The sequence below is a fragment of the Triturus cristatus genome, chromosome 9, assembly GCF_964204655.1.
Source record: "Triturus cristatus chromosome 9, aTriCri1.1, whole genome shotgun sequence".
Classification (NCBI taxonomy): domain Eukaryota; kingdom Metazoa; phylum Chordata; class Amphibia; order Caudata; family Salamandridae; genus Triturus; species Triturus cristatus.
The window spans coordinates 463,673,184-463,698,635 of NC_140592.1; the positions used below are offsets into that span (position 1 = coordinate 463,673,184).

Below are 25,452 nucleotides of genomic sequence, written 5' to 3' on the forward strand. Positions count from 1 at the left end.
GGTCTATTGTGAACAATGTCCGGAATCTTTTTTAATGTTACAAAACGGTTCCCCAACCTTTGGTTGAAAAACAACGGTTCCTGAACAGTTAATGCCAAACTTGAGATGCCTTTTACTGAAAGGGAAGGGAGGGTTTTTGTCTACTGTGATGCCAAGGGAGATGCAGACAGTGAAAGAAGAAATATGCCTTCCCGCCCGGATGCCTGCTTCCTGGAAGAAGTATATATGTGTGCCACTGGCCAAGCAGAAAACCAGCGACGGCCCGTATAGGGCGTGTTACCGGGGCGGTGACGTGAGGCAGAGGAGGGACAGGGTGGGGGGTTGCAAAATGCGGCATACGGCTGATTGCAGGTAAGTTACGAAAAAATTAAAGAAAACAAATTTTGTTACGCGCGCTGCATCGCATTTGGCGATGCTGTGCGCGCAACGAAATTCGTTTTCTTTATTTTTTTCGGAACTTACCTGCAATCGGCCGTATGCCGCATTTTGCAACCCCCCACCCTGCCCCTCCTCTGCCCCACGTTACCGCCCGGTAACACGCCCTATACGGGCCGTCGCTGCAGAAAACATAAAGGCTGCTTGGGAGACAGTGCATGGGTATAATTGATGGAGTAATTTATGGCTTCCTGGTGACAAAGATTTATTCTTTTTGATAAGTAATATTACCAATTTATTTCAGGCACTAGGCACAGTCCGAGTGTGTATTACTAAAATATATATATATATTGAAAGCACTTGCTTTGTCTTAAAAACATTATAAACATTTTGCACATTTTGTGGCAGCCTTTCTTAAAATGTGTAATGCAATTTTAAAATAATGACTTGCATATTCACAGTGCTTTTAGTCACAGGCTGGGATCTCACAGTACTATAAATTATGTCACCAGGATTGGATTGGGATTAGAAATTGGCCTGGACACGCTAAAAAAAGTGGCCCACATTTACATAATGCCTTTCCTAAAAACACTGCTTAGGCAAAGTTTTATAAACACCTGAAAAGAAGTGAGGCCACTTCTGCTCAGGCCCCCTGCTCCCCCTCAGTATGCACACATTAATCGCCCGGCCCAGCCAGAGAAAGGGAATGACACCTCTGCCCGTTGATGAAAAGGAGGTAATGGACGCCCATTTGCTTCCAGAAAGACCACTCAGGGCCCCATTGGGCCGTTGGAGGCATCTGAACACACCATACACAGCTCAAATCGTCTCCCAGGCTGCCAAAAAAGCAGCTGGATACCGGCCCTTCAGGCATTGCCCGAGTGCCCGCCTTACCAATCCGACCCTGTATGTCAACTGTTCCCCACTGCATCCACCATAATTCAATTCTTTGACTCGATGGTTACACACACAGACATCTGTAGGGATTGCATTAACCAACTGAGCTTTCATAAAGATAAAGGGTGCATTTCCTAACAAAAAAGTTGCAGATTTCTTTTTCGTTTTAGCCATTTGTGTGGCTCTCCCCCACACCTACTGGAGCTGAACCCATTGGACTCTGGTTCAAAGTTCCCATACTTTTTCTTTACACTTGTACCAGTGGGGTTGTAAAACTTTGTCATTATGTTGCACCTGTAAAGAAACACTTTAATGGAATTGTTCTAAATGAGGTTGCAAAAAGAGCACATTATATTTTAATACTAAATAAAAAGATAACCAACATTTTGTACAAGTTCAAGAACTGGTCTTAATGGGAATCTTTAATACAAATAGTTTTTGTCCTGGGCAGCCGCAGTCCGTGCAGGTAACAGCGGTGGGGCGGTGGGTCTGTGTAAGGGGTGATGTCGTGGGACGTTGCAGAGGGAAAATTAATTATTTATTTAATTTTCCCTCAGCATCGTCCCTCGAAATCCTCCCTTACACAGCCCCACCGCCTCACCGCTGTAACCTGCACGGACCGTGGCTGGTCCTGGGTCCTACAGCAACATACACGCTTCATTAAACTTTGCCTTTGCTATTTTTCACAGATCTTTAACATTACTTTACTCTACTTCCGTTCACCAAGTGTTTAAGTAGAGCTGCAATTCCACATCTGCCCCTCTGTTGCAAAATCAGGTGCAAATCTACTACTGTCAATGGTGTTCAGTCCATGCAGCTCTGGGGCCCCATGACATCAGTGAGACTTCTACTCTCAGGTTTCTAGCCAACATAACTTTGTATGCAGGTGCATTAGGGCCCATACCTCCAACGGTAAGCATTCATGAGAATACAATTGACAGAATGCATAGTACATTTGACTAGAAAGACACGCCTGGCTGAAGGTATCACATATGACATGAGTTACTTGGCAGCATGTGCAGTTTGGTCTGACATAGTTAAGCAAAACATTGAAATGTGTAAACTCAAATGACAACTCTGTCTGTTTTCAGCATTAAGACAAAAAATAAAAATTCACTTACCTTTTCACAACCGTAGTCTTCTTCCGTCGTCTGTCCTCGCTTCTCTTCCCCATAGCCAATTACGACACTGCTGTAGCCATGAAAGCAGCGTCATGATTGGTTCGAGCGCCATGGTTCGGCGCTCAGGCGGGGAATGCAAGCATGTGCATGATCTCCACCCAGGGTGTGCATTACAGCCCAGTGGATAACATGTGGATAACATGTAAAGTGCGCATGACTGTTTGGCCGGGCCAAACCGTCATGCGCACTTAAGTGCACAAACCTCTCCTGCCACTGCAGGCTGTGATGACAGCTAAGACCCGCCAACCCCAAAACTGGCTTCAGCACGGAAAAATAAAATGATAATAACAGCGAGTTATTATCATTTTAATTTTCCTTTTTACGCTGCTGAAAAGCAGTGGGGCGACACTCCTCCGCCTTAGCGGAGAAGCTGCTGCTGCTTAAGATATAAAAATGATCCTCTTATCACCACAAGGTGATCCAAGGCCTTTGATCTTCCTTTAGCTTGTAATCTAACAATCAATCAAGACTTATGTGCAGCTCTTGCTTGAAGCAGCGATTTTGGATGAATTGCCAAACTACAAAAATATCTCACTAATAGAAATAAACAAAGGAAATTCTATGTGCTGTGGGCTTTAAGGAGATAGTCGGAGGTTGGAAGTGCGCAGAACGCTCAACCTACTGGAAATATTTAATTCTGGTGTGTTTTGCCCTAAATTGTGCTAAAATACAAGCTCCATAAATGACACATTACATATATATAGGAAATCACTGAAATGGACCTCGTCTGAAAATATCTACCCAAGTGGCACTGACCAATCGAGAGGGGTAACACAAATCTGTTTGGATATAGAAATCAGCGGCGGCTCCTCCGCTATGGCGGAGGAGCGTTGTCGCCCCAAAAATGTCAGTAAAGGAAAAATAAAATGACACTCGTTTCATTTTTCCTTTCCTGCTGAGTCTTGGGGCGGGGCCTTGTGGTGACAGGCACTGAGGGGAGCAGTAGTGCACTCCCATCACTGCGCATGATGGTTTGGTCGGCTGTCTGAGGCCGGCCAAAGCATCATGCGCAGTGAAAGCTCCCTCCAACCAGCAACGCAGCTGGGTTGGACAGAGCAGGCACTGACTCACAGTCTGTCTTGGAGCGCAAATCGAGGCCAATCCTGAAGCTGTTATCATGTGCGAGAGGAGCTTCAGGATTGGCAACAAGGCATTCTGGGAGGCAGTGCCTTCCTAAAGAGGTGAAGAGGAGCAGACGACTGTGACGAAGCGGCTGCAAGTAAGTTAACATTTTTTTTTATCCCCCGTGACCTCTAGTGCCGCTCCCCCCCCTCTCCCGCCCGCCCCCGCAGGATACCGGTCACTCCTGATAGAAGTTGATGCAATGAAGTAACAGAACATCAATCAATATATATGCAAAACATATTGAATTAAGGGTTATGTTTCTCTACATTCTCACATGAATTATTCAATATCATAGAATTGTTGTATTTTTTCTTATACAACATGTCCACAAGAAGTTTAAAAGTATTAGTCACCTCATGAAATACTCATTAAATGTGTCGTGTTACGCATGAATGTGTCGTGAATATCCCTCGGGGTAGGTAGAGTTTAATATGGTTTAAATATAGGTGGATCTTATTACCTTTATTGAGTATTTTATCTGATTTTAGGTGTGACTGACTTTTTTCGCTCTCATATAGTATTGCCTTTATTAACATTTTTGTTTATACTCTGTAAACGTAATACATTTTTTGAGCTAATAAAATGTTTGAATGTAAGCACAAAAGCAGCCTGCTAGAATTTATTACAGTCTGACATCAAAGCCAGGCCAATATGAGACATTTAGGGCCATATGTAGGTAAATTACATTTACCGATTCTTAAATACCGAATTTTACCGATTCGGTATTTATGAATCGGTAAATGTAATGTAGGTAAATAATTATCGATTCGGTATATGTCGGTATTTTAGAATCGGTATTTACCGATTCGGTAATGGCAACTGGCTTCCCATTCATTCCTATGGGCCTGGAGGCCCATAGGAATGAATGGAAAGCCAGTTGCCATTACCGATTCGGTAAATACCGAATCGGTAATGGGGGAGGCATCATCATGGGTGGCAGGGTGTCACATTGACACCCTGTTGCACCCCTGATTCGTCCATGTGTGCACATGTGGCGCACATACATGCCCTAAGGGCATGTATGTCTGCCACATTGCACACTTCAAATGGAAAAAAAATGCTTTTTTACAGGTATTCGTCATTTACCATCAACTTTTAGTTGGTGGTAAATAACGAATCCCCATACCAACGACACACTCCATCTACATATCATTTCAGGATTCGGTATTTACCGAATCGGTAAAATTACCGATTCGGTAAAATTACCGATTCGGTAAATTACCGAATCCTGAAATATGCCCCCTACATACCAAAAGCCTAAATACCGGTCGGTAACGGGATATTTACCGAAAATCGGCCGTTACCGACCGGTATTAGGCTTCCTACATATGGCCCTAAATTTGGAAAGTCTTAAAACATTGTAGAGTTTATAGGGGTTCCATTCACTCAGTTTTAATCTAAGCGGATTTTATCAAGAGTTGAGTGGTATTCCTATTCTGAATGAAAACTCAAGTTTTTGGCCAAAATGGGATTGCAAGTGGTGCTGTTTTACTGCCCTCAAAATTGCCAGGTGCAATAAAACATAGGCACAGTTTCAGCTCCCAAAAGCAGGTGGTGTATGTGCCCAATAAGTGGCCCTGTAATGGAGGAAATCAGTCATTGACGGGTGCACTAATTCCACCTGCTGCATGTCATTCCCATTCTACGCCATTAACTCTACTTGCATGATAATGGGGGCAGTGCTTAATTTGTGCTTGTATTTGATGGTGCTAGGTACTGGGACTTATTTGTTAACACTGGGACATAATTATGACAATCCACCACAAGGTACACGAAAAAAGGAAAAATACCAGTGCTTGCAGGCCATTCTTACTGCGCTGGGTAACCTGGAATGGCCTGAATGTAGAAGGGTGATGGATAGTAGGTAAGGTGTAGGCATTTGCCAGCTCTGGCAGGGACAGTGAGTGGTGAAACCTACAGTGGACTCTTGAGAAATCTGTTGGGCCATGGCACTTTCTTTATCGATTAGGTGCTGAAGATGGGACTGAACCCCAGAGAAGCAGTAATTAATTACAGGTGCAAATTTACCAACCTACGATTATTGTGCAACTCATAATGAAACCCATAGTCACAACAGGGCCTGACATGTGACCAACTCTGGCCCAGTCAAGCCCGATTTTAAAGGAGACCAGTCCGTTTGTGGCTGTTGGCATGCAGTTTATAGGTTTGAAGTGGTAGCCAGCAGAGCTGTCAGCCTTTTCAAGCAGTGCTTAATTTGAGCCAGTGGTTTCCGGTGCTCAGCATCAGCACTTAATTAGCAACACTGGCACTTATGATAGTCTGCCACATGATGGCGTTGATTGTCTAGTTTAGAAACTAGCACAACAACAGTTGTTTAATAATTCAACATACATTAAAAATGACTGATACCTTCTGGCAAAGCCATTCTTATAGATTTGGGGACCTGGAATAGACAGAAATGTCACAGTTGTAGGGGTGTGATGGTTATTAGCTGTGTTGATACTGTAATTGGCATCGCTGACAGCAGCAACGGGTGGTGTAAGTGGACTTCTAACAAGAGCCCTGGCACTTCTGTTTTTTTTACAAATTAAGCACTGTTATCAAGTAATTGTTTTTTCAAACCACTACAACTTCAACTTTTCTACGAGTACCCACTGACTCTTTCCTTCTTTTGTTTTAGTCCAAACCAGTGTGGAGAGGAGTGCTGTCCCGGGTGGAGTGTGGCCCCCAAAAGTGGGAAATGTACCAAAGGTAATTATTATTGTTCTGTCTTTCAAATAGTACTAATTGCTGTTGTTTAGGCTGTTTCCAAGGACTCACATTTTTTGTGAAATTGTGGCACGGCTAGAAAATATTATTTACCAAACAGTGTACTATGTGCTCTAGGGGGAACTAGGATTCAAAATTGGTTCTGCTGGTTTCAGATTTAATGTATTTACAACTGGTAAGGTCAATTAAACCCTAGAGATGGTATCAAAATATGAGCAAATGATAGTTCTACTTTGTTTAAAACTAATGCTGATTGGGAAATGTACACAAATTGTGCATGTTCCCGTTTGTAGCTGCGAAAAAGAGCAAAAAGTAATTACGCACCCAAAATAGGTAAATAACAAGGCATGTGCAAAATTTTAAAGACTAGTGTCTTGCAACTTCATGTCATGTTTTGTACAAACTTTTGGGGAAATTCCAAAGTCGGAAAGTTTTATTTTTACAGAAAGAGAGAGAGAAGAAAAAGCAGCTTTAGTTGCCCTGCACTCAAGTGTGAAAATGCTCCTTTTTTTTCTCTGAGTTTTATATAGCATGAACTTGGCCTGAAGGTATTAGAGCGCTTTACATGAGCACCAGTTGCATTACACAACAGCACATTCATTTTTAGGGCTCGCCTGGCGCTAGCAGCGCGCATGCTTTGTCTCACCATGCGAGGCCTTTTGGAATCAATTCGGATTCCAAAGCGTGCACGCGGACGGACAGAAGATGTGCACGCGCAGTGTGGGATTACACGTGACATCTCTGCACAACGTGTGCATGGCGAGCGTTCGCTTGTTTTGCCTGATACTGACCAAACAAGCATTGAAAATGCAATAGGTCTCGCCTTTAATTAAGTCAAAGCCATTTGCTTTACTAATGTCTATTAGCAGAGCAAATGGCTTTAACTTAATTAAAGGTGAGACCTATTGCATTTTTAATGCTTGTTGTTAGTGACGGGGAGAGTGAGTGATTTGCCCAGAATGACAGGATTTTGAGCATCATTGCCGAGAATCAAACCCAGTTCTCCAATTTTGAGGTTGCCCGCCCTAGCCATTAGACCACATCCTCTCCCCACCTCCTTCTTCAGGTTATTGCAGTGAGGGCACTGGATAACACGCAACTGCCTGCACCATAAGCAGGCATATCAGAATATGTTGCTGTGCCTGCATCAAAAATGTAATTCCAGGATCAGATGTCACAAGGACCTGTTTATAAGTTACACAAAGAAGCATTTGCAAAGTTAGCAGCTCTGGCCTAGCAAGCTAGTGCAATGTTTATTTGTTTTTTTTAATTTATTGCACATATATGCACACAAAAAAATAAACAACAAAATATGGCATCATCTAAACACGGCCGCCTTATGCATGCAATAAAATGTTGTTTAAAAAAAAAATCACTGATACAGCTATTTTACCATTGATTTTGTTTAAACAATATGGCTTTCGGTTATGCCATGCATTTTATTGTGTGAAGGAGATAAAAATAAATAACTGCATAACCAAGCTCTCCAATTGCAGGTAGCTATAATATTACAATGCCACCTAAATACTTTTATAACATAAACTTTAAAAAGGATAGTAGGCAAAATAAATAGCAGGTATTTAAATGTAATATAAGCATTAAATATAATTTAAAAAGTATGCTTTGAACCAGCTTTGCAGCTTAGAGGAAGGAACTATTTTTAAGGTGATGTGATCAACGTGTGCATGATTCATGCAGTTACTCAAAGTAAAGGTAGCCAATAGGTAATGTGTACTAGCTAAATGCCCCTTGCTGTATGCTGTGATGGGCAAAAGAATAAAATATAAGTATTAGACTTTCAAGACAGCTACATCTGTCTCAAAGACTAGATCTGAAAAATACCTTTAAGAAAAAAATAAAATAATATCAAGTTACAGAGTCAAACCTGTAACTCTAAGAACCAGGGTAATTATATTTGATCAAATAAGGATGTATGACGTTACAACGCATGCTGTTACAACGCATGCTGTTACAACGAAAGTTTTACAACGCGAGTGCATTGACAACGCAGGACATTACAATGCAAGTCTTTACATCGACTTGCACTAGATGGCGTGCTAACATTAAAAAAGTGTAATTTACTATTCCAACTCCAGTCCACGTAACAGTAGGGAAGGTGTTGGGATAGTAAACTACACTATTTTTTATGTTAGCACGCCATCTAGTGCAAGTCGATGTAAAGACTTGCGTTGTAATGTCCTGCGTTGTCAATGCGTTGTAAAAGTTGTGTTGTAAAGGTTGTTCCCCATCAAATAACTGTGCTTCACTTGTGATCACCTCAGCCAACAAGGAATGAGGCTATAAACATGAATGAAAACACATATTGATTAAAAAGGTAAGTACGTCTAACACATGATAAATTTCGAAATCATTTGAGGTAAAATGATTTCATATTTATCATAAGGATAATCATCCTCTGCTACCAAAAACATCCAGCGGTAATTACCTGGTAATTTCCCTATTCAAAACCACATTACCTATGGTTTACCGCTGTATAGGGTGAAAAATGATGGATCTTTTGATGACCGTGTTTCACCAAACAGGAGACTTTACATATATATGGAAATTAAATGCAAACAATATTAGAGGCAATAATGAGAGTGGTGAGTTATTTTAAAGGGTTTTACTTTAAGTCAAAAGTAAAGGTTCTCTGATTCTTTATTCATTAGTCAAATATCAATCAGGTTACAGAATTGAAAAAATAGGAAAAATAGCATTAATACAGAACATATTACAGTCTGCATATAAGCATCACATATAGGAAGGGAAATGTGGCGCACATTGTCAGTCAAAACTCTTAAAGAGTTTCTAAGAAAAAGAGTAAGTCTTACAAGGTTAATCAATAATTAATAATGGCAACAATATCCCATAAAGAGAAATAAATGCAGTTTAGCACCTAAAATCTAAATCTGTTCTGATCCTTTCAGCTCTTTCCCTCTGCCTCTGCTTCGCTGTGCTCGTCTGTGTCTCTGTCTCAAGCTGCACCATACCCCCCACAGAATGCAGCCCCTCCCTGTCTCTGTGTCCAGCACAGAAACTGGGCCTGGCCCTCAGAAAAAATGGAAAAAAGAAGAGAGAGGCAAAAGCACTCCTCCCACTTGTAAGCCATATTTCAAGTAAAAGTTCACGTGCTCAGTCCTCATAGCTGGTCCAATCACAACTTCAAGACACATCATCGCCCCATGGGCTGACTGGATACGTCATTAATCAGGCTTATTCCTGTTCAAATTTCCGTCTTGTGATTTATGAAAAAAAAGTGTGTTCTTCTCTCCACGTTTAAACAGGCTACAAAAATATGCAACATTGTAAAGGTCAAAGGAAACTGTAGGCAGGATTTTTTAACAGAGCCCTTTCATTGAAAGTTGCTAGGGAAGGAGGAGTACATTCCATTCTGAGTGTCCAAGGGCAAAAAAAAAAAACTACAGAAAACTGAGTCCACTAAAGCAAACTAAAATCACGTGGTTGTGAAACACAATTCAGTACATTTCTACTCTTGCAAAAATACATGATGCCATTGTGAAAGTACAAATACATTTTCTAAATTAATGTGCATTCTATAGTGAGATTACATATGGATTAATCACATATAAACATGGCTGTTCAACTAATTAAGCATTTTTTCACATGAAAGCACCTCCAAACTGAAGCATTCTGATCAGGCCCATGTTTTCATCTTGGTTGCGCCACAATCTGCATGCCATTTTAGAACTCATGCCTGCAGCTTTTTGTTACATAATAATGCATACATTTTATAGGTGAAATCTAAGCTCCATCACACACACGTAATCCAAAACACTTATGTGCATAAACACCAAACAAAAAAGGGAGAAATATCCAAATATTCCCTTAGTCAAAAGTTAAGACTATTAGAAAACTAAAATATTGTACTTTAGATAATTCCTAATTGATCACAAAAGGATTTTAATCAAAGCAACTATTCGAAAGCAACACAGCTAAGGCTGAAATGGACTATACAGAGAACTAGGTTGCTATTAATTCAGCAACTGAACAAAAGAACACCGTACACTGGATCGAACAATAAGATGGCATTAGAATCCAAAAATCAACAAAATCAATCAGTAGCCCATATTATATAAGTACAGGTCGACGTTTCAGCTCAAAGGTAAACTTGACCATGGCCATCATCAGGATAGTGTGACGGAAAAACAAAGTTATTAATACAATGTAGAACTTAGTTAAAGTCAACGCCGAATGAGACCAGGCCAATATACATCTGGTCAAACAGGCAACAATATATCTTAATGGTGTACTGGGAAATAAATCCTTGCACAACAGACACTTCAATCATCAGAAATATAAAGGTTCACCAATCGAGGGGCTCAAAGGCATTCAAAGAGTATGGATGCAAAAAAAGGCACTCAGTCAGCTAGGAAATGAACAGCCTCCAAGCATAGGAACATGAATTGTAATGGGGTAACCCGGTGTCCCTCAGAACCTGGGCGTTTAGGAAATGTACTACAAACGGTTCTGTCTGGTGACCAATTTCTTAGCATTCCATCATTAATATGTAAAAGGAAACACATCAAAATAGTTTTTTTACTCAAGATAAATATATTATACTTTTTTTCCCTTTTTTGTATATGCAAGGCTGTCACAGAAACACGTCCATAACTGAAAAGACAAAAACGTGACTTATTGGTGAGTAAGTGATCTTAAAGTGACAGGGTGGTTAAGTGAATACAATATATACAGTGCAAGCATTTACATTTTAATTTTTTTAAATGTTTAAAATGTATGAATCAATTAACACCCATCCCTATACGAACTTACGTAATCAGTGACCGATGTACGTGGCTGCAGCCTGCTGATCTTGATAGTGGCACTTATCGAGATAGATTACGGTCTGGCTCACGAAATCGGGTTCCGTCGTCAGCGGACTGTTACCCCATTAACTCCAGCGTATGTTGACCAAAAGAATCCAACCGGACGGTGGATTCATCATTTTCCTTTAAGGCTTACAAGTGGAACTCATCACCACTATTACTGGCTGTCCACACCTCTGTCCTGAAGAAGACTTGCGGTGATGTTGTTTCATTAACGCACGTTCTTGGGTCAAAACGTCGATGCCTTTTCACAATCCATACTCTACGTTCTCCACCCCAAAACAGAAAAAAGGACCCAGATGAGGGTTTTTGGAGATTTGTTTGTATAGGGACAGATGTTAATTGATTCATACTTTTTATACATTGTTTTTAAACACTCACACTGTATATATTGTATTCACTTAACCACCCTATCATTTTAAGATCACTTACTCACCAATAATTCAAGTTTTTGTCTTTTCAAATATGAACGTGTTTCTGTGACAGCCTTGTATATACACACAAGGAAAAAAAAGTATGATATATTAATCTTGAGAAAAAAACTCTTTTGTTTTCTTTCGTTTTACATATTAATGATGGAATGTTAAGAAATTGGTCACCTGCCAGAACCGTTTGTAGTACATTTTCCAAGCATAGGGAATCAAACTCTCGAGAGTTTAACACGTCTGATCACAGGAGCAAACAAGGCATAATCAACGGTCGACGAAAAGTGAGCAAGTTCGCTTTCAAACAGATAATTCTGTAGTCTATTTCAGCATTATCTGTGTTGCTTTCAAATTGTTGCTTTGATTAAAATCCTTTTGTCACCAATTCTGAATTATTTAATGTACAATTTTTTAGCTTTCTAATGGTTTTAACTTTTGACTGAGGGTGAATTTCCCCCCGTTATTTGTTTGGTGTTTATGTATGTACGTATTTTGGGTTACTTGTGTGTTAGGCTTACTTACCTTTTTAATCAATATGTGTTTTCATGCATAATTCTAACATTATTAAAGGTCACAACTAATCTGCCAATTTTTAAAATAAATCACTGTGTGAGGACAGGTTGTGGCTCTCAAGAAAGCAGAGTCCCTATTTTGAAAAATTGCAAAATACTGCTTTACTTCTCATTTTGTACTGTTAGTGTTTTATATAGGGCTAATGTGTTATATTCAGGCCACTTCAGAGCACTCTAATAGCTGTGATGGAAATGTTGGTGGGATTATGTAAGTTGGGATAAGGTAAACTTGAGGAAAAGACACATATTCTGATCTGTCCTTCTGATTTAGCCATGTCACTCCTAATCCACCACAGGAAGACTCTTCTAAAGCCCTAAGACCTCAGAGGAGTCACTTAGAGACTCACATGGTGTCAGGCAGAGGCAACAATAGCGTCCAGTACACGTCCAGTTGCCACTAGTCATGTGTATAATTGTAAGAAAAGGCCTCTTGTAGCTTGTTGAATCTATGTTGCTGTCGCTTGAACAGGAAGTCAGCCTTATGATCCTTGGAGACCACTTCTTGTCCTGGGTGCAAGAGGAAGAAGGTCCGGTCCTCCAGGGCTCCTCTCAGATCACGGACAGCAGGGCCAGTCCTTTTCTCTTCTTCCTCAGTTTCAGCAGTGTTCTGAAGTGGGTGGCTGGAGATGCCACATTTATGCCTGACCCATGGTACATTTGGGCTCTGAGGGTGTTTGTGGGAGTGCACTACAATAATCAGTGTCCTTCCACATCTAATGTTAAAATCCAGTTCGAGGCAGTCACTGTACCCAGAGACAGAAGTCTGGTAGGACAGAAGCAGGGGTTTTCAGCAACCAGACAGCAGATACACAAGAATTGCCTTGGAATTCCGTTTTCCTCCTTTCAAGTGCACCACAAGTATCAACTCCTGAACACCTGCCAACCATGAGTTCACACTCTAGCATGATTTTTTGACACTGTAATATCAAAATTAATTCACACAGCCCCACCCTGCATATTCTATGAACTTCTAAATAGTTGTCTCTGCCCATTCAGGGCAACCTGTCAATCACAGTGACATATTGTGTTGATCCTGGGAGGAATTTCAAACCTCATGCACACCCTTTTACATGCCAACTACTGGCTTGGAGAGTTTGGAGAGCAAATGAAAATTAGCCACCAGGAACCTCAGGCATGCAAAAGTTAACTCTCTAAAAGTTACTTTCCCATTCTATTTATTAAACATTCAACTTCACCAGTGAATTGGAATTTAACTACATTTTAAAAATAGTTTTAAATAGCTTTCCTAGCTAATTCAAGAGATACAGTAGTAGGTTTTAAATCCGTACTCAGATTTTCTAAAATGGACAGCTAGATCTGTCACAGTGAAAAATCATTTTAGTGCGCTAGTCACCGTAAAAACATGTAAAAATTACATTTCTACATGTCCCACTTTTAAATACCATGCACTCTGCCTTGTGGGCTACAATGCCCACTTAGGGGTTATTTATTAACATTTAGAAGGTAGGTTTTAGACCTGTCAAATGGCTTGAATTGCAGTTTTTACACTGCTACAGTCAGGCTAGACTGGTAGGCCCGAAGCCATGTTTTACACTGTCACTGTAGTGGATGGCAAAATAGGTGCTGTAGTCCCCTAGTGGAACTTAATTTACATGTCTTGTGTACACTTTATACCATATACTAGATACTTACAGGCAAGCTACATATACCAATTTTTAAAATGCCAATTCAGCTATATTTAAAAGGGAGCACAGGCACTTTACTATTGGTTAGCAGGGGTAAAGTGCACAGAGTTGCAAACCAAGCAAAAATATAGGGCACAGCAGAAGGCAAAAAATCTGGGAAGTTCACACTAGGTATTCAGTAGCAAGGACCAATAGATTTTATTAAAAGTATATGTAACATATACTTACTTTTAGCTCTCGTCATCATTCACATTTTTCTACCACCCTCTACAGCATACAGTGTGGGGCAGTAGGTCATCCCATGTCAGCCATTTGCTAACTTCTCTTGAATGGTGGCATTTGGTCCTTTTTCACAATTATTGGAGCGCCCCATTCAACTACACTGATGTGCTAAGACTGCATCTGTAGCATGATGGTACCTGCTGTGCAAGTGCCAACCAAGCAGGAAATAACAGTTTCACTCTCTCACTCTTAGAACAATCAGAGACAGAAGAGAGAAGTACAGTGCATTAATTGCCATCTTTCTTAATTGTCACCTCAGGGCGGCAGCCACGGGCGGCAAAGGGTCTAGCTACGCCACTGTATGAGCTCCATTGTTTATTTTTATTTTAGGTATCTGTGCTGCATGAAAAGCAAGGAATGTGAACCTATATAGGGACCCTGATTTTATGTAGAACAGAGCAAGATTCCAGTGTGCCATTTCACTCCACTCAAACTTAACCCCTTCGCCGCGGCAGGAATTCCGCCGCGGCGCTGGGGGGGTTTGGGGCAGTTGCGGGTCCGCTGTGCTCGTGACGGAACCACTCCGTCACGAGTCACGGGTGAGCTGTGCTCATGACGGAGTGGTTCCGTCACGTCTCCGCCCACTGCGCTAATCGCCCGCACAGGTGGGGAATTAGCGCCGCGTGGGCGGAGCGGCCGCCAACGACCGCAGCATGACAGAACCACTCCGTCATGAGCACAGCGCACCCGTGGCTCATGACGGAGTGGTTCCGTCATGAGCACGGAAAGGGTTAAGAGGCCCATTGTTTCCCCACTTGGATTTACTGGGGTGAGCAAACAACAAACCCCAAATTTTAGCATAATCTGTCTAATAAAATCACATTTGAAGCGAACTGCAAGAGAGTCCGGCCTTATACCTAGACCACTATCTTGCCTCCTTGCAAGACACAGTGGAAGTATGTCCCTAGCAAACAATGTCCTGTCATTCGCTCTACCACCACAGGGTACTTGCCCCCCTACTCAGGGCAGGTGGTAAATTAGAGTAGTAATACCAAATGAAAAGGGAATATGTTGCAGAAATCTGCATGGTAAAACCAAAGCTTGAAGTTATTCTCCATTTCATTGGGATTAAGAACTAATTGAACTGGACTATCAGGATGTTTTGTACAGGTGCCGAGTTACCGCCCCATACATAGAGTGCAACTTGTAATTGGGTATACCAAAATATTTAATAAGCTTGGCATGCTGAGAATAGTTTTAAGATGGCAGGGCAGCTTCTCTTTAGTTTATTAAAAAAGAAGCATTCTTTAAATTCAGCCACACACTACCTAAGGGACTTTTCTACTCCTGATTCAATGCATATATATAAACTGCATGACAGTCTTTATAATGCAATTACAAAATTGAGCCTGCTAAGCAATTTCTTAGCAGTAAGGAGAATGGTTCCTCATTATGTTTTTTTTCCTATTCTTGCAGCGATCTGTACACCAAAGTGCAAAAATAAGGGACTATGCAAGGCACCACAGTTCTGTGTTTGTAAACCGGGGTTTGAAGGCCAACGATGTGAACACAGGACAGACTCCGTACCTCAAAACATGGAGTCCCCATTGAGTGTCAGGACCCTCGACATGCCTCCTCTCTTAGCTCCTTCGTCTGCAGGATTGACCAAAGAGACCATCAGCGACTCCTTGAATGTGATCTCCATACAGGCATTGAGATCCACAGACTCCCCTCTGTCCTGCCCTACTTGTTTGAAGGACACAACACCAAACACCGTATCTCCTCATACTGGTGGACTCACTACTAGACTCACAACTGCGAAACCTACACTAAAACAGAAAGAGATTGACGGGTCGGATGAGAAGAAGAGTAACAGCTCAACTAAGTTCTTGGATGTAAATAAGAAACAAACTTCTGTCCGCTGGCAGCCATTGACGTAAGTAAAATATGTATACCCTTTTGTGGAAAAAAAAAATCCAGGAGCTGAAAGTTTTTCTCAGGAGCTTGCCACCACCTCTTTCGATAGAATGTGCGGCTCTGTCGAGAGAAGGTGCTTCTGAATGCCAAGACTGCATAATTTTGTCTCCACCACCTTCCACCATCCTGAATTTCTTGTCTCTTCAAATAGCTGGTTTTCCCATCCCTTGCTTCTCCCTTTATCAATTTTTTCCAATCTTGCTGTCTTCCGCTTTTTTGCTTTTACACCTTTCTCAGCCTTGCTCTAGGTTAAAGACTGATGATAGCGAGAGAAGACCTGTTCCTCAACAATGACTGCCAGTGACCAACGCCTGCAACCACCTGCATAAATTAATCACGGTCTCCTACCACGATATTCTTTGATCCATGAGATGTCCTCATTGTATTCTTTTTGTGTTCATCTTCACTTAGTTCTCATTAGTCTTTGGCATAGCAGTGCTTTCGGCCGCAAGAAGAAAATGATGAAAGTTGTATCAAAGGTGGGTACTAGGGCATGGATACAGCTTTGGATATTGCCTACTATAGTGTGTGATATGCAAACAAGGTTGGCTGTCTCAGATGTTATGTTGCTCTATGGTGATATCTATGCACCTAGGCGTTTACCTCTCTCTATTGCGCCACAATGACTGATCTCTATACAGCCATGACTCCTGTAGCGGAGATGGCTCTTATTCATTGGCGCAATAGCAGACATGGCATATATCTACCAGATCCGCCAATCGACCAATCAACTGTTGGCACCTCTTACATTGCACTCTACTATGTATCACATCCATGTCTTGCCAGCATACTGTCAAGCTATACAACTCAAATTTAAGAAAAAGCATGTTTGATTTATCTGACATGATTTTTTTGTCTGTTGGTGTCTAAAATTTTAGTCTAGCTAGAATTTTGACTTTCACATATTTCACACATTTTCCCTCTTTTCCTTTTTTGTGTAATGTTCCCCCAGGGAAGACTAGTTCAAGCACATAATGTCTCACCCGAACTTTGAAACTGGTGTTTGCCTTAGCCCTGTTTCCTATCAGTATCTCATGTACAATTTTCAAATACAATTTATTTCCCATAATACACATAATTTTCATGAAAATTATGAGTGTTAAGCAATGAAAGAAAAATGCAGTTTCACTCACCTTACTTTGAGTATGGTGTATGTATGTCTGCCGGGATGCATTAAATGATTATTGCATGGCTGTGCCATACCGGTTTAGATGCATGAGCTAACGAGTAAGTAATACTTTTCTGTCCACTTTGTTGTCTATTTAGACCTTCTAGACTAAGGCGACCCTAAGAAGAACAATGCAAGCCCCCCTTACACAGTCTGTTTCTTAAAGTGAAACACAACTCATAGGGAAATGTCACCCCAAGTTTCCAATGAACTACATGATTATGTGAAGGACCACTCCCTTCGTCACCCAACTGGTGTATGAAGCCAACACGTGAAGAGTGGCTCTGCCCTGGAACTACATGTATTTATTTATTTATGCATTTTTGTATAGGGTGACAAGGCCTTAGGGCTACAGAGTACTTTACATAGGAGAGTATTCCATGTGGCATCCATTAAACAATGACAGTAAAGTTTCAGCTACTTACAATGTCACCTAAAGCCACGAGGTGACAAACTCTACTTTGTTAATACCTTAACCACATACAGTTGTGTCTTGTGTGTGGCCCCACTAATTCACTTACCTTCACGTACAGTTGTGTCTTGTGTGTGGCCCCACTAATTCACTTACCTTGCTCACACCCACTCAGTGTAAGAGCCATGGGCTGCAATGGACATCACAGGCTCTCCTCCCTCAGCCCCAATCACCATATTGTACTTTAAAAATTACATACACTTAGTGTCACATGGCTGTGTTAAGTCTGGCAAGAAACACTGCCATTTTACATGGAAGCCTTTTTTAAAGTTGCTTTCTTTTCTCACATGCTGACTTTTAACACACCTTTGCTTACATGACAGTGTGGGATTAGTTTCTCTGAATCCACTTTGCTTACAATTCCACTTCTTAAGTACACTATCACGACACCTTACAAATTTGGTATGATGGTGGAATCGTTAATTCTTTTCACTACCCTTATTTTGATAATCACATTTGTCTGCTTCTATCTATTAATTATTGCAGTGTATATATTTTATACAAGAATCACAATGGTTCACTAAATATTGAAAACGCTCCTTTGTGTATTTCTTGTATATTTCTTTTTGGAACACGAGTGACTGAGTGAAAGGGTTCTAGATCTCTTACCATGATTCCTTGGGGGTCAGAGTTGTCATGTTCTGAGGTTGCCCACACCATTTGCTACCTCATTAGGTTTAGGAGTGCTTATGGTAGCACTGTGAGCTAGCAGGTCTATAGACCATAATATCCTGAGGGGGTACACAAATCAGTCTAATGTTGTCCAGCAAACAACAGTTCCTATTGAAATGTGGAAACCGTGCGTCAATAGTTTCCTGCCCGCCACATCCACCACCCTTTGCCATCTTGCCCCTTTGCCACCCAACCATAAATAAAACATAACTGGCGTCCTTCCATAACCTTCATCCACACTCACCTTTGTTCTTCTCTGCCCCTCCTAAATACACAGAAAAAACTGCCATTGGGCTACTTTCCCCCATCATGCTTGGAAATACCTTCACTTCTACTGCAAATAACAAAGAAAAAAATAAAAACTGGATGCCCTGCCAAACCTCTACCACCTTCTGGGCCTTCATTCCCCTTCTTACTCAAAGCCATGCTCTCAGATCTCAATCCAAGGGCTATTGATTGGGTTCAGCAAGGGATTAATATGTGATGCTCTAAGCAGTTTTAGAACTCCTGTTCTTGAAAAGAAAATCAACCACCAGTGTTGATTTTAGGAGCTAAGCAAACACAAGGAGAAGATAGACGGAGTGCTGAAACTTTTAAGACACTCACTCCAGGTCTTCCCTGGACTGGAAACAAGCATCTATGGGATCAGTTTCAGGGTAACACCCCTTGAATCCAGTGGCAGGGTGAGCAAGGGTCCCACGTCTGGGCATACCCTGCCAACTTAGGGTGAACAAAGCAAACACAAGGAGATGATGGACGGAGTGCTGAAACTTTTCAGACACTCACCCCCAGTCACAGATCTGGGTTGAATCCCTTATCGTTCTTTAGATCATTTCGCCACCCCAAGTCGGCCCCAGCCATATGCAAAACAGTCTTGACCCTGTTCTCTATGGGAACAGTCCAGCCCGAACTACCAAGCCAGTTCTTCCCTGGACCGTATACAAGCATCCTGGGACCGGTTTCGGGGTAGCATCCCTCATCAGCTAGGCTAGCTTAATCCAGTGGCAAAGTCAGCAAGGGCCCCACGTCTGGGCATACCCCGCCAACTTTGGGCGAATAAATCAAACACATGGAGATGATGGCCACAATATATCTCGCAACCGCAGTACTGTCTAGTGGGCTTGACCTAAATAAACATGCTCAAACAAACGTACCACCACTTGGATAGGCAGGGGTATCCTCCGGGAGGGGGCCCGACCCACCTGATCCCCTTTTGACATGGACCGGGGTGAAATCACGAGTGTTAATTTAGGGAAGTTGCAACTCTGGTGGTGTCACCAATCTGGTGCTTTTTTTTGTAAAACAAGTGTTGATTCACTTGTTGCTTTTTTGCCGCCGATTGTTGGCACGGTTTGCACAGAGCAGAACAGAGTGGCTATTTACCTCTCCACAGAAGTGAGTAAATGAGCTCCCCTCCACATCCCAAAATGCCGCCAAGCAGAAGAAGCTCTGTTCGGGCAAAATATATTCAGTGAATCTTGAACTGCTTGAATGTGCTCACTGCCACCTTCAGGTTCCAGAACTTATAAATCCACACGGCATGTTTGAAAGAAAGATTAAACAAGTTTCAAAAATAGCTCAACCTGATATTTAAAGAACACAACACAAGGCCAGGAAGCGCAGCTTAATTTGATACGATTTATTATAGAGTGCACCGAAAAGGAGAGATGTATAATAAGCTTTTAATGAAGTGGTGAAACCAGGTCCCTTAATCCTCCTGTGGGAAATAAAATAGCCTTCGGACCATGTTTGGTTTAAAATCCAGAATGGATTGTTGGTAAATGTTTTAAAGAGTTCAAGACGTGCTTTGCAGAAGATCAGCCTTATTACAGTCTCCACACCGCCACACTCTTCACCTGTCTGACTCCTCACAGATTCGAATCACTCAACGTTCCAAAGCAGTCTGCAGTGCCAACTGTTGGAATGTTCCAATATTCCAAAGGAGGAAGGGGACAAGGAATATCCTACAGTAACTGAAAACACAATATTATAACACATCTTCCCTCCAACGATTTTTTTTAATGACTTGGGTACAAATATCTGGAGAAACAATACATTAAGGAGCTATAAGAAAACATTATAGGAAAATTAACCCCAACCAATGACATTTGGTGCTAATAAAGGAACCTACCCCATGAGAAATATTCACTTACTCACATTGTAATCTTTACAATGATATTTGCTACTAATAAAAAAACATGCGTTGATAATCTAAGACCCAGGAGGTCGGCATACTTGCTCTTTTAATATCTCACATTTGTTTGAGATTACGACTTTTTGTTTAAAGTTGCAGCACAGAACTAGAAACATAACACAAAGCAGACTAGACAACTTTGAGCTGAAACAGCCAGAATCTTGAAAATAGAAAGAAAACAAAATTGACCAAAATGTAATAAAAACTGTATTCGAGGGAGAGGAACTTCTTGAAGTGTTCTATATAAATTCACCAATTAACACCATAAGGTTTCTCCTTCCTGAGATTTGCTCATAAACTACATCGATCCCGTATTAGGTAGATGGGCATACATCCCAGTCTCAGCTGACTTGCTCCCTCATTAGGTGTGTCAGGCTTAGACTGGGGCTGTGCCCTAACTAAAACAAACATTGGTAAAGCTGAGAGCTGTCATCTTTGGTATCTTTGGCTTTCCAAATGGTTTTAGCCGTGCTGTACAGCAGCGCTTCTTAACCGCTTCAGTGCCCATGACGAGATGGTCTCGTCATGGAGCGCGGTTGCGCTGTGCCCATGACGAGACTATCTCGTCATGAACCCCGCCCGCTAATGCAACGCCCGGCACAGGGCGGGGAAAGGGCGTGGCACTGAAGGGGTTAACCTGTGGACTGGTGCACCTGAGGGGTCCACAACACATAGTCAGGGGGTCCGCAAGCTAGAGTGCCTAGCGCTAGCCCATACTGTCTGGGGAAACTGGGGTCAAACGTCAGCAGTAAGCTTTACTCAAAATGAGGTCATCCACGTCAGTGAGAAAGCTTGTGTTTACGTTTTTTTCTCTTGTTTTACTTAATTTGCATCTCCAAGGGTATCAGTTTTTCCAGTAAGTGGTTTGCCTGTGTTTTTTTTCATACTTCATATTAATCCTATATTGCGCGTGCTGTGGCGAAGATCTCTCGTAGGCATCTCCGTTACGTCACGTTGTGTCTTGGTGTCCCTAACGGATCAAAATTGAGAGGTTTGGAGTTGATGCAGAAGGCAGAGTGAGTTTCTCACAGTGCCTGCCAGTGGGTAATTAAGGTGCTCAGACTATTTGAGCATCCAAACCTTGGCCTCTCTGCAGAGTGTGCAGAGCAATGGTGGCATGTGCCAATTGCAATTGTGATTAAATGTGGGGTGGTCGGAACTCGTAGAGTTTTACTCTGCAGAATTTCGCGGTCACATGAATTTTTTGTGAAATTCCGCGGAGTTCCACAAACCGCGGAATTAGGCACGTCACGCTGCTTATGCAGAATTTTATCACCAGGAATTTGTTCTGTGCTGAAAACTCAGCACAAAATGCACCACACGGTATGTCAGAGTGCGCTGCTTCTCGAGTTGATTTATCTACCACTCAACTGGATTTTCTACTGAAGTGGCAGCTTTCTGACAACCGCCCATGTTGGGGAAATCTATTCGGGTGCCAGCCAAGTGACCGAAAATCGCACTAGAGGATGCCAAGCTTATTGTTGGCGACCCGCACGTGACAAAAAACTCTGCCACGCAGTGAGTGGTTAGTGAAATTTGGCATGAACTTTTGCATTAAATGCGTTCTGCCAACTCAGTCCTCGGAGCAGAATTTATCACTCACCCCTAATTATATGTGGAACTGTGTGAAGGAGGTACAAAGCTGCTGAAATATTAACAGGGCCAAAGTGTTTACAGTTGAATGGGTGTTTTATGTTGTGTGTGTGGGGGTGAGGGTGAGGGTAAAGTGCAAAAGAACAGAGTGAAAAGAGGGTGCAAAAGAAAAAAGCAATAATGTGTGAAAATGGAGAATTTCAGAAGGACGTGGGCAGAAAATGGCTTGGGGTCCATGATTTCCAGTAATGATATAGTTGGGGCAGGCTCGCAACAACCATTAGGCTCACCGGGCTTCAGCCCCCCCCCCCCCCCGTCATGTGTGTCAGCCCGGCTGAGGCAGCCTCGCGGGCTGGCGTCCGTCTAATTGCAGCCGGACCCGAGTACTTCACAGGTCTTTAAAAGACCATTTACTCGTTAATGAGGCTTTTGTTGTGTTTTCACCCCTTCTTACAGCCACTCTGCCTATGGATGGAAGATTTAGCCACCCCCGAAATCTTTTTCAGCCCCCCCCCGAAATTTGGCTCTAGTTGCCCGCCTGAGTTGGGACCCTCAGAAGTCAAAAGGTTAAGAACCACTGCTTGACATCATAACCGATGATGTGCAGTATGGTTTCTAAAAAAGATTTTTAAAAAGCCATACATGGCCAACTGCGTCATTTCGTAGGTACACTCACCAAGCATGTGCATGCCTACAAAATGACATGAGTGCCTTTTTTTCTGTTTGCGGTTCCCTGTTGGATTGGCAAACAAAAAATGAAAAAAAGGTAGCATAGGTGGTGTGAAGCAACATTGGGGAGGAGGAAGCAATGGGGGGGGGTAACACCAGAAGCAGGGGATAGCAACGGGAACCAACCTTTACAATGCAGTCATTACATCGCACTACATTTACAACGCAGTCATTACATCGCAACATCCTTTACAACGCATGTCACTACATTGCAGCATTACATTGCATGTCACTACAATGCATGACACTACAACGCATGTCACTACAATGCAGGCATTACATCTCATGTCATTTCAACGTATACCATTACAACGCATAGTACCCCTACACGGATGTATGTCGTTACAACGCACACTTTTACAACGCATGCACTTACAACGCATTTTTTACAACGCAAAATCCATTACAACGCATTCCATTACAACGCATGACACTACAACGCATTTTTAAAAACTACCTTTACAACGCATTCCATTACAACGCATACTACCTTTACAACGCATACCATTACAACGCATAATATTAAATTGCATTTAAGGTAAGTATTAGATAGTAAAGGGGTAAAAATTACTTTTCTAACTCCAGGGGGTGCAACAGTAGGGTAAGTGTTGGATAGTATAGGGGTAAAAATTACTATTCTAACTCCAGGGGGTGCAACAGTAGGGAAAGTGTTGGATAGTATAGGGGTAAAAATTACTATTCTAACTCCAGGGGGTGCAACAGTAGGGTAAGTGTTGGATAGTATAGGGGTAAAAATTACTATTCTAACTCCAGGGGGTGCAACAGTAGGGAAAGTGTTGGATAGTATAGGGGTAAAAATTACTATTCTAACTCCAGGGGGTGCAACAGTAGGGAAAGTGTTGGATAGTATAGGGGTAAAAAATACTATTCTAACTCCAGGGGGTGCAACAGTAGGGAAAGTGTTGGATAGTATAGGGGTAAAAATTACTATTCTAACTCCAGGGGGTGCAACAGTAGGGTAAGTGTTGGATAGTATAGGGGTAAAAATTACTATTCTAACTCCAGGGGTGCAACAGTAGGGTAAGTGTTGGATAGTATAGGAGTAAAAATTGCTATTCTAACTCCAGGGGGTGCAACAGTAGGGTAAGTGTTGGATAGTATAGGGGTAAAAATTACTATTCTAACTCCAGGGGGTGCAACAGTAGAGTAAGTGTTGGATAGTATAGGGGTAAAAATTACTATTCTAACTCCAGGGGGTGCAACAGTAGGGTAAGTGTTGGATAGTATAGGGGTAAAAATTACTATTCTAACTCCAGGGGGTGCAACAGTAGGGTAAGTGTTGGATAGTATAGGGGTAAAAATTACTATTCTAACTCCAGGGGGTGCAACAGTAGGGTAAGTGTTGGATAGTATAGGGGTAAAAATTACTATTCTAACTCCAGGGGGTGCAACAGTAGGGTAAGTGTTGGATAGTGTAGTGTAATATTATGCGTTGTAATGGTATGCGTTGTAAAGGTAGTATGCGTTGTAATGGAATGCGTTGTAAAGGTAGTTTTTAAAAATGCGTTGTAGTGTCATGCGTTGTAATGGAATGCGTTGTAATGGATTTTGCGTTGTAAAAAATGCGTTGTAAGTGTAGTGCGTTGTAAAGGTTGTTCCCCCCCCTACACCATCCAACACTTACCCTACTGTGGCACCCGCTGGAGTTAGAATAGTAATTTTTACCCCAACACTATCCAACACTTTCCCCATTGTTGCACCCCCCTGGAGTTAGAATAGTAATTTTTACCCCTACACTATCCAACACTTACCTTAAATGCAATGTAATGGTATGCGTTGTAATGGTATGCGTTGTAAAGGTATAATGCGATGTAATGGAATGCGTTGTAAATGTAGTTAAAAAAAATTCTTTGTAATGGCATGCAATGTAAATGTATGCGTTGGAAAGGATGTTGCGATGTAAAAACTGCAATGCAAAGGCATGCGTTGAAAATGTATGCGTTGTAACGTCATACATTCGATAGCAACCCGTGTGGATGGTAGAAAAAATAGGAAGTGTGCTGGGAAGGGGAAGCAACGAAGGGGGGACGACACCAAGGTGGGGAGGAACATGAGGTTGTCAAATAGGAGGGAGGACATGGACCAACAGAGGAGCAGGGGTGGAGGAAGACAACACAGAGGGGGCAAGGGAAGGAACACAGAGGAGCAAATGAATGAGAGAGCATTACGTGGAAGTGAGAGGGAAAGCATGCTGGCAAAAGAGTAGTGTGGGGAGGTGGGATAAGCACAAGAGGGCGGGGAAGCGCATGGGCAGTGAGCGTGGCACATGGGAAGATGTACATGAGATGAGAAAGACAGCAGGAAAAAACACACACTCTCATAGAGTGCTTAGGCTAAAAGAAAAAAGCATTGGCAAAGTCAATAGGTCTCATCAAAGTGCATACTGCCTCTGCCAATGATTTTTAGCTATTCTGTACACACACCCCAATCTTGTGCAACATGGCTAAAGTTACAAAACAAAAAAGGCCCTTAGCACAGCGGCTCGCATCATTTTGCAGGTATGAACACCATACATGCAATTGCAAACAGAATGACACCAAGCACTTTTTTTCTTTTTAGTTACCTGTCCAAATTGGATCAGTAACTGAAAATAAAATAAAATGCGCAAA

The 25,452-nt window shown here is 41.9% G+C and overlaps 1 protein-coding gene across 4 annotated transcripts in view; it reads left to right on the top strand.

Annotated features, from left to right (window-relative positions):
- Positions 1-25,452, top strand: part of LTBP4 (latent transforming growth factor beta binding protein 4) — a 1,245,426-nt gene that overhangs the window by 324,105 nt on the left and 895,869 nt on the right. For all 4 annotated transcript variants that reach the window (XM_085625396.1, XM_085625398.1, XM_085625397.1 and 1 more), the window contains exons 2-3: positions 6,220-6,290; positions 15,494-15,953. In XM_085625396.1, the coding sequence (XP_085481522.1) occupies positions 6,220-6,290; positions 15,494-15,953 (531 nt within the window). The remainder of the gene's footprint in view (positions 1-6,219; positions 6,291-15,493; positions 15,954-25,452) is intronic.